The sequence below is a fragment of the Manihot esculenta genome, chromosome 17 (genome assembly GCF_001659605.2).
Source record: "Manihot esculenta cultivar AM560-2 chromosome 17, M.esculenta_v8, whole genome shotgun sequence".
In the NCBI taxonomy this organism is placed as follows: Eukaryota; Viridiplantae; Streptophyta; class Magnoliopsida; order Malpighiales; family Euphorbiaceae; genus Manihot; species Manihot esculenta.
In genome coordinates this window covers 33042479-33052502 of record NC_035177.2, presented here as the reverse complement: position 1 = coordinate 33052502, position 10024 = coordinate 33042479, and the positions used below count along the sequence as shown (strand labels likewise).

General features: G+C 36.0%; 2 protein-coding genes across 2 annotated transcripts; one reads left to right on the top strand and one right to left on the bottom strand.

Annotated features, from left to right (window-relative positions):
• Positions 1–408: 408 nt before the first annotated feature.
• On the top strand, positions 409–2727 carry LOC110604976 (protein NRT1/ PTR FAMILY 2.9). Its single transcript, XM_021743254.2, has 4 exons — positions 409–578; positions 653–870; positions 1037–1596; positions 1677–2727. Exons 1-4 carry the CDS (start codon positions 491–493, stop codon positions 2563–2565), a joined length of 1755 nt encoding a protein of 584 aa, XP_021598946.1. The 5' UTR covers positions 409–490; the 3' UTR covers positions 2566–2727.
• Positions 2728–5722: 2995 nt separating this feature from the next.
• Positions 5723–8619, bottom strand: LOC110604516 (xyloglucan glycosyltransferase 4). Its single transcript, XM_021742709.2, has 4 exons — positions 7662–8619; positions 7265–7573; positions 6766–7170; positions 5723–6672 (listed from the first exon to the last, which is right to left on the bottom strand). The coding sequence occupies exons 1-4, from the start codon at positions 8298–8300 to the stop codon at positions 6037–6039; spliced, it is 1989 nt and encodes a 662-aa protein (XP_021598401.1). The 5' UTR covers positions 8301–8619; the 3' UTR covers positions 5723–6036.
• Between the last annotated feature and the right edge of the window lie 1405 nt (positions 8620–10024).

The following is a 10024-nucleotide window of genomic DNA, read 5'->3' as shown; positions in this document are numbered from 1 at the left end:
ATAAAATTAATCAATCACAGAATAGCTTTTCTTTCAACTGTATCATAAAAAAATATAATTGATTTATTCTATTTTGATTAACATTTTATCAAAAGTGGATTTTTCAGTTTTTTTTTTTTATGTTGATTCAGCTTGGAATAAGGTCGATCAAATGCTTTTCCTAACTAAAAATATCCTCTTAAACAATGAATTAGCATTTAATCAAATACAATAATACTTTAATTTTTTTTTTCATTTTAAATGTATTGCAGAAAATCATTTTAAAATAAATGTATTTTTCATTTCCATTTGAAAAAAAAAAGAAGGAAAGGGAAAACTTTGTACTTTTCTGATGGACAACCCAATTTTCGTATGCTTAAAAAAAGGATGAAAAGGTCCCTTAGCATACAGCAATATCAGCATAAAACAAAGAAACCTTACAAAAACTTCGGTTTTCATATGCAATTTCTTAATACACCCACAAAGCCATCTGCTTCGATTTCCAACATCCATGGAGAACAAGAAGCAAGAGACAAATAATGAGCCTGCAGAAGAAGCTCTCAACTACGCAGGAATTAAAGCCATGCCCTTCATCATTGGTAAGCAAGCAAAGTGTCTGTGTATGGTGCATGAATTTATAAAATTTTGCAGTAAACTAAGTTTCTGTCCTTAGGGAATGAGACGTTTGAGAAGCTTGGAACCGTGGGCTCTTCCACCAACCTGGCTGCTTATCTGACAACAGTTCTCGGGATGGATAGTGTCAGAGCCACCATGCTCATCAACATCTTTAATGGAAGTGCTGCTCTAGCTATTTTGGCTGGAGCTTTCCTCTCTGATGCTTATTTTGGACGTTACAGGACTATGGGTTTTGCTTGTGTCACCTCTTTCTTGGTACTTAATTTGGCTTTTATTACTTGCTCTTGCTAGTTTTAACTTCTTAGCAATTTTTCCAGTTTAAGTAAACATTAATTTGACTTTAACCCGTTTGGAAAATAACCAGCTTCACTTGGGGAACCAATTTTATCTCGACTCTATTTAATCTGTCCTGTGTGTTCAGGGGACACTGGTGTTAACTTTAACAGCTGCAGTATCCAATCTGCATCCTCCAAAATGTGTAGCAGGAGAGAGTAACAAGTGTGTTGGACCTACAGCTTGGCATTTTGTTCTCCTGTTAAGTGCTTCTGGCTTCCTAGTCATTGGAGCTGGTGGTATCAGAGCCTGCAGCCTAGGCTTTGGAGCTGATCAATTCAATCCCAACACTAAATCTGGCAAAAGGGGTATCACTAGTTTCTTCAATTTGTACTACCTCAACTATACATTCGCCGTGATGGTATCTCAGACTCTCATTGTCTTTGTCCAGTCAGACGTTAGTTGGGCTGCTGGGTTGGCTATTCCTGCATTTTTTATGTTCCTTTCTTGTGTTGTATTCTTTCTGGGAAGAAAAATTTATGTTGTAGCGAGACCTCAAGGTAGTCCTTTAACCAGTGTGGCTCAAGTACTTGTAGCTGCTGCAAGGAAGAGAGGGCTGAAGCTTCCTAAAAATCCAGCTTTTGCTCTTTTCAACTATTTTCCTCCAAAGTCTGTCAACTCTAAGCTTCCTCATACCGATCAATTTAGGTGAGAATCACCTCATTATCAATCATGCTTTTGCACCATATCAGCCAAGTGTTGGTCCAATTTTTTGTTTTCAACTTCAGGTTTCTTGACAAGGCAGCAATCATTACTGTTGACGACGAAATCAACTGGGATGGCTCAGCTACAAATCCATGGAGACTTTGCAGCATCCAACAAGTTGAGGAAGTGAAATGCTGGGTGAGAGTAGTTCCCATATGGGCCTCAACCATAATATCTAATATTCCTATAATCAAACAACATACTTATGCAATTCGCCAAGCTCTTCAGTTGGACAGAAGTCTAGGTACTAGTGGTTTTAAGGTACCTGCGGCTGCATATATAATCATTCCTATGCTAACTGTCACCATCTGGCTTCCTATCTATGGCCGAATTCTAGTTCCATATCTTCGAAATCTCACTGGTAAAGGAGGAGGATTGACATTACTCCAAAGAATGGGGATTGGAAATTTTCTTTCAATTCTTTGTACGCTGGTAGCTGGATTGGTTGAAGAACATAGAAAAAAGCTTGCATTTACTAGACCAACCCTTGGAACTGCATTAAAAGGAGGGTCTATATCATCAATGTCTGGTTTCTGGCTAGTGCCTCAGCTTGTACTTGCAGGACTAGCCGACAGTTTCAATTTTGTTGCACAGACTGAGTTCTACTTCAAGCAATTCCCAGAAAATACGAGGAGCATTGGTCGGTTTTTCTTTTTTTCCAGTGTTGCAGTCACAAATTATCTAAGTGGTTTCCTGGTTTCCATAGTCCACCATGCTACTTCAGGAACAAAAAGTGGAGACTGGTTGGCTGAGGATCTTAACAGAGGGAAATTGGATTGCTTTTATTACATGATTGCTGGAATGGGGGTTCTTAACTTCATCTACTATCTATTGTGTGCTAAGTGGTATAGATACAGAGTTGCTGAGGAAAATCAAATGGATCTGAAATCTTTCATCCCTTCTGATTTATAAATTGATAAGCACTTAGATGTACCAAGAACCCAAAAAGAATTAAAGGAAAAAGAGGAGGAGATCAAGCTTGTTGATATGAAAGTAGATCTCCGACATGATATTGTTCGCTTAATATCCCTTAGGGTATAGATCTATAAAATAAAAGAGACAACACTCAATGGTTGCACAACTTTTTCCATATTCAAGTCAATATGGGTAATGAGCAGAGATAATAGAATTATATCTAGACATGAAATTCTGAGATGGATAATATTCTATTATTACTAGTATTCTACCACTATTATGAATTATAAAACATCTAAATAATCATCGTGATTTTAATTATTAAAACTCAAATTTAATATATTTTAATATCGATTTACAACATAAATATTACAGGCTATATTTTATCGCTTCATATTTCCCTCTTTTCTTAAATTGATCGATCCTAAATTTAGAATTGATTAGTTGATTATCTATGTTTATAATAAACTGGGTCGATTGGAATTAGAGTTGACAATAGTAAATTTAATATAGTAAGATCATCTTAAATTCATGGTCTTTTTCTTCTCACTTTTTATGATGAGTAAAATATGATTATAAACAAAAGTAAAGGATAAAATAGACTACTCTTGAGAAAATAAATCTAACATATTCTAGTGAAATCATCAATGATTAAAATAAAATATTTATTTTGATTGAGCGAAGGAATTCTCGTGGGGCCACAAACATTGGTATGGACAAACTCTAATTTTTCTTTGGCTCTCGACTGATTTATAGGAAAAAAGTCTTGATGCATCTTTCCAAGTTGACAGGCACTACACACTTCACTATATAAGCTGACTTTAGGCATATCACTCATCATTTATTTATGTCGCAGAAATTAAAGAGATTTCAAATTGTAGTAACCAAATCTCTTGTGCCAAAATCTAAGAGTCATCAGTTTGGTACTATCAGAGCATTCTGAAACTGAATTCCAAGGAAAATTATTCCTAATCATATTAACTTTAGCAATTTCAATATCATTAGGGTCACAAATAGTGCACATCTTGTTTCTAAAGAGCAGAGTATAATCGTTATGAAGCATTTGGGCAACACTCAAGAGATTCTGTGTTAAGGTAGGTGTAACGACCCGAAAATCGGACCGCTACCGGCGCTAGGATCCAGGTTGGCTTAAGTGAGGTGGATTAAAAGTATCCCACATCGGAAAGAGGTAAGGAGGGGGGAAGCCTTATAAGGCAAGCCCCAAGAGACCCCAGTGGACGCGTTTTGGGAAGACAGGGTAGTAAATCCCTTGACCCATAAATAAAACTGTGAGGGGAAGGACGCTGGGCGTGAACCCAAAGCGGACAATATTCACTGGTGTGGGCCCAGAGGATGTTACAATTGGTATCAGAGCCTGGGCCTCATGAGTACGGTGTGCTGAGCGAGGACGCTCAGGCCTTATGGGGGGTAGAAGCCCCATGAGGTGGATTAAAAGTATCCCACATCGAAAAGAGGTAAGGAGGGGGGAAGCCTTGTAAGGGCAAGCCCCAAGAGACCCAGTAGACGCGTTTTGGGAAGACAGGGTAGTAAATCCCTTGACCCAGAAACAAAACCGTGAGGGAAAGGACGCTGGGCGTGAACCCAAAGCGGACAATATTCACTGGTGTGGGCCCAGAGGATGTTACAGTAGGTATATAAAATACATCTGAAAGAAGCATTATACTTTTTGTGGTATGGAAAGATATAGAACCAATTCCCTGAACTTGAACTTTATCGTCATTAGCTAAATTGATTTTTTTCTTGAAAGATTTGTCCAAAGTGCTAAATAAATTTGCATCTTTGGCCATATGACTAGTAGCACAGCTATCTAAGAACTAAGTGTCTGATGATGATGATGAAGAAGAAAGAATGTGAGAAGCCATAAAGAAGTGTTATTCAACCTTCCTTTTATCTTCTGCAAAATTTGCTTATTCTTTCTACTTTTGATTTCAATTTTTACTGCAATACTTTTCAATGTGCTCAATTTTGCTACAGTGGTTTCACTTAGCTTTCTTTCAATAATTTTTCTCCAAATGAGTTGTTCTGTTGCAAGTAGAGCACAATAGATATTTGTCTTGTCTGTCTTTTCACCTTCCTTGCCATCAACTTCCCTTTTGACATGATGATTTTGACTTTCACAACTTGTGGGAATCACCTCCTTTTGTTTTTGTTTGGCATAAAAGGCACCTTCAACAGCATCCTCTTGTCTTATTGCTCTTCTTTACTCCAAAGGTTGAAAGGAATTGATAAGTTAAGAGATAGTGAGTTCTGACAAGTTCTTAGAGTCTTCAAGAGAGGAAATTTTAATTTCAAACCTTTCAGGCAGACTCACAAGAACTTTCTCCATAATTCTACTCTCTTTGAGGTCCTCTCTGAGCAATCGGTTACAACCTTCATAAGTCTGTTAGTATACTCTTTGACAGTTTCAGATTCCTTCATTTTCAAAATCTCAAATTCTATTTCCAAATTTAAGACTTACATCTACCTTGTTCTATCACTTCCTTGAAATTCTTCTTTGATCTTATCTCAAGTTTCTTTGGCAGTGTCACATGCCATGATTCTTGCAAAAATGGATTCAGAAACAGTAGAGCGAATACAAGAGAGAGCTTTGTATCTCTTTGCTTGTTCCTTATATGATTCTTCGTTTAAGCAACTATTGGGTTGTTGGGCAATAGAGGAAGATCCTTATCAGTCTCTACAACTTCCAAAAGATCATATGCCCTGAGATAAACTTTTATTTTTACACCCCAAAATGCAGATAGCAATTGAGCAAAAAAAAAAACTACTAGAAGCCATTGAATGAATTCGAAAGTGTTTAAGGTCTTTTGGTGAGGTTCCTTATTTGTTTTCTCTCACTCACAGTCTCTTACAGAATGAAAACTAACTCTGATACCAATTGTAAAAGGCAATGGCAGAGCAAGTTTAGAGGGATGGGTAATTAAATAATTATGACTAAACATATTACCCATATAAATGTGACCTGATACATAATCCAAATATGAAAGTTCAGTGTATCAAAAATAACCAAATTAATTTCTTAGATACATCTCCCCTGTAGTCTAACAAATTTATACCCAGAATGTTATGTTCTTCAAATTTATATCCAAATTTGATAAAATATATTGAGGTATACATATAATTGAAATAAAGAATATGAAGACAAATCTTGTATCAAATTACTTTATTCCAAAGTATTTAAAGATTAAAAAAAATGAATATTGGCTCCTCATTATTTCATACATGGATATTGTACAACCTTAACTTTTCTCAACCCCAGCCTTTTTCCAGTACCTCAGTAGCATTATATCAACATCTCCTATCTGTAATGTAAACCAGTTCCAGGGAAAAGTTGGCTGCCAGAGAACTGCATTTTTTTTCTTTACTTTTTTGCTTCTGATTCTTTATGAACACCAAAAGGATTTATCTGCTTTAAGCTTAATCTGCGAGACAGTACATGCTAGCTGCTCCTCAGCTAATCTGCTCACCAATCAAATCCAACCCAACAACCAGAAAAGATAAACCTTGAAAAAGCAAGTAGTAGAAATGAACTCCATGGGCAGACAAGAGGCTTCTTGCTGCTGCAGTTAGCAGAAGAAAAGCAAGAGCAAGTTCCTTCCTGTAGATCCTATTTCTCTTTTTTACACGAGGTGCTTCTTGTTCCTGGAGTTTACTTAGCAATTCCAAACCAGACTCTGAATGTCTCCTATGTATTTTCTCTTCTTTTGAAGATTTGGATTCCCTCTCAGCAAAAGCTAATAAATCAGACTCTGATGATCTTCCTGTCTTCTTGGTCACAACCCATTCATAAGCGCTTCCAAGCTGAAATAGACCAGACACCATGGCATTGAACTTTGTTACAGACATGGTGTTCTCAAAGAGCAAGTATGGAACCAAGAAAGGGAAGGATTTTGGGGCAGGAAGAATATTCAAGAAGGACATGAAAATGGGTATGTAACAAATCACCCAAAGAGGTAGCTCTGCCTCGGGGATGAACATGGTCAATGGAAGTATTATACAAAATAGTGTGAATGAGTAAAAGGGAAGTATAAGTTTCCTCAAAAGAAAGAAAAGAAATATCAGATTTGCCTTCTTCCACTTTGATATCTGTGAAGAAAATAAAATAATAAAAAAATCAGTTATATAAAACTAGGCAGATTTAGAAGGAAATAAAGAAATTGTTTTTGAAATCATCCAAACCTTGGAAGTGATTATAGCTGGAAGGCACAAGCGGAACAGTTGCATGGGGCCAGAATGCCAGCGATGCTGCTGTTTCTTGTAAGCTTCATATGATTCTGGCAATTCACAGAGCACTTTAACGTCATTGAGAAAAATGAATTTCCATCCATTTAAGTGTGCTCTAACAGCTATGTCCATATCCTCAACAGTTGTCCTCTCAAGCCACCCTCCTGAATCCTCCAAAGCCTTAATTCTCCACACACCTGCTGTTCCATTGAACCCAAAGAAGTTGAGAAAAGCACCATTTACTTGCTGTTCCACTTCAAAATGGAAGCATAGATTGATGTTTTGAAGCCTTGTGAGTAAGTTCTCATCCTTGTTCACAAATGACCAGCGAGCCTGAACTAGACCCAACTCAGGATTCCCCTGTAACACATCATCACAATAGAGTTAAGAGATTACTCCATCTTTAAGATCATCAGGGATGAATTCTGCCTTTTGATTGGATACTAGATTTTACCTTGAAGTGAGGGACTGTTTGCTTGAGGAAATCTGGATTTGGCTGGAAGTCTGCATCGAAAATCGCGACGAATTCATAATCCTGGACATAGTCACAGCTCATAGCTGAATTGAGATTGCCTGCTTTATATCCTGTTCTAATTAATCTATGTCTGTAGATTATATTGATTCCTTTCTGACGCCAAGAAGAAACTTCATCTTTGATTAGAAGCTGCACGTTTCCATCATCTGAATCATCTAGGACTTGAATTAACAATCTGTCCCTTGGCCAATCAAGCTGACAAGCTGCAGAAATGGATTGTGCATACACCTAAAAGCAATGCAAATTTCCAATATCAGATCTGGAAATCAATAAGCTAAAGCCCGTGAAAAAGTTTGAGTTTAGTTTTTTTGGTTACCTCTCTCTCATTGCACATTGGAATCTGAACAAGAACCATTGGAAAAGTTGAAGGATCCTCAATATCATAAGCCTCACCATTTATCTCAGGCTTCAACTTCTTGTACTTAATCCAGAAGCAGCCGAGACAGAGAACTAGCCGGTCGAGAGATTGAATCAGGAACAGAACAGTACAGAATTGTGAAAGTTTAATCACCAGAGGGGCAATGTAATGAACTCTAAATGAAAACCAAGCCATATAAGACCATTGAACAAGACCCTGAATCTCCCATGGATGTATCAGATTCAAGTTCCATTTCTTGAAATGGGCAACAATTTCTATTACCAAAGCTACTATTGACATAGCAAGAAATGCTTTGATAAATCTGTACAACCTTCCTCTACTTCTGGGCTCCTCTTCACTCATTTCAGAGAAAGCAATGCGTTTCTTTATTGAGAGAAATGTGGATTTAAAAACCATTGCAAACCATGAAACGCAAGTGAGAGCTTTATAGATTTTGAGGAGAAGAACCCATGTGAATTGCTTGGGACTTGCAGCCTTTTGTTTCTCAGGAAACAAAGATGGATCTGAAGCATTGATTTCTACTATAGAGAAGTCCTTAGGCTTCTCCAAGGTGACAACAACTGAGTTTGGAGCCATTTTCTTTCAGCTTGAGCTCAAAATTCCACAGCAAGAACAGAGAAAACAGAGCAAAACTTGACACCCAGATCAAGATTTAGGAGAAGAACCAATAATTTTGAATTGGGAATTTAGTTGCGAGATAAATACATGATTGAAGATGAGAATGGGATAACAAAGAAAAAGAAATACTCTGTTTTATATAGTTTGCAGTTCACTGTGGATCTTGGGAAGCAGAGTGGAAAGAGAGTGCAGGATTTGAGGTTGAGGCATGAGATTTGAAATAAAAAAAGCTAAAGAAATGGAAGACAGAGAGAGAATACTCGTTTTCATATGATTTCTGTGAACAGCTGCTAATAAAAGAAATAGAATAGTAAAATTTCTTGTGTCTGCGGTCAGAGCTGAAAGATCCAGCTCATACTTAATATTATTTATAATTTTATTGCTTTATGAATAGAAACTCCCCGCGCTGGTGCTTGTGCCGGTGTGCTCTCTTTTTCTTTTTCCTTATTTAGTTTGGAAATATATATATATATTTATATTTTCAAGGAAATAAACATATCTCATTAAGAATAGCCTCAAGTCCATAAACAATAGAGGTCCAATAATACACCTTAATAAAAATCCAAGAGAAAATCCTACCCGATTACAACCGAATCGGATCCCACTACCCAAGCAACTAAACCTAAAAAAGGTAAAACATTTGTGCCGCAGAACACTGGGAAGAAGGTCGCCTACGAACAAGAAAAACATAGAAGAACCATCAATTGAGCAGTCGCTTCCATCAACCAAACCCAACCAACAGCATCCTAAAAGAATATTCTGATGGCTTGCAAAGAAAATAGAGACAAAACCAAGACTTAGAACCACACTTTCCATATGATAAAGCTTTAGCACTGGATGTACGTAGAGCTGCTATTACAAAAATAAAAATAAATTTAAAACAATGGTAATAAATTATTATTTTATATATTTTAATTATAACTATATATATCACTAATAACAATTTGAGATCCGCTATATCTATGTCCATTCTAAGTATAAAAGAGCAATTTAATTACTTTTCTTTAGCATATAAAAAATCAAATAAAATTATAATTTTATTGAATATAAAATAAATTTTTTATAAAAAATATTTATTTTATTATTAAATATTTTTTATAAAAATTTTAAATTATTATAAAATCGTTGTTATTTTAATAGTATCAAAATAATAATTTTACGACCGATGTGAAAATATTATTGTCAAAATTTTAAAATATAATAATGAGTCATGGCTACTTAAAACAGAAAAGAGATAGTGATATGGCCATTTCACTCTAGACATTAATAAACTAAAAATTTCAGATCTTCCCCATGAATACTCATGAGCTTCCTACCACCGAAGCTTCAACAAAACCGAAAAGGACTTCCAAAAAAGGGTAAGTCATTCCTATATACAAACTCTAACACACAAGCAATAAGAAAAATCAATAGAAAATAAGAAAAATTAAAAGATCAAAATATATTTAAAACTTTCTCTTATTTAAAATGAATAGATCTGCTCAAAACAAATGAAAAAAAAAAAAAAAAGACTATCTACCAAGGTAGGAGAGGAAATTCAAGGAGCTTTCCCATCCAAAGGGGTTGGGGAAGACCGCTTGCTGGCAAAAACTAAGGAGTCTTCTCTTAGAGGAAAAACAAAAATAGAGAGAAAATAGTCTCTCCCTAAACAAGAAAGAAAAAAATATAGATATATTTGATAT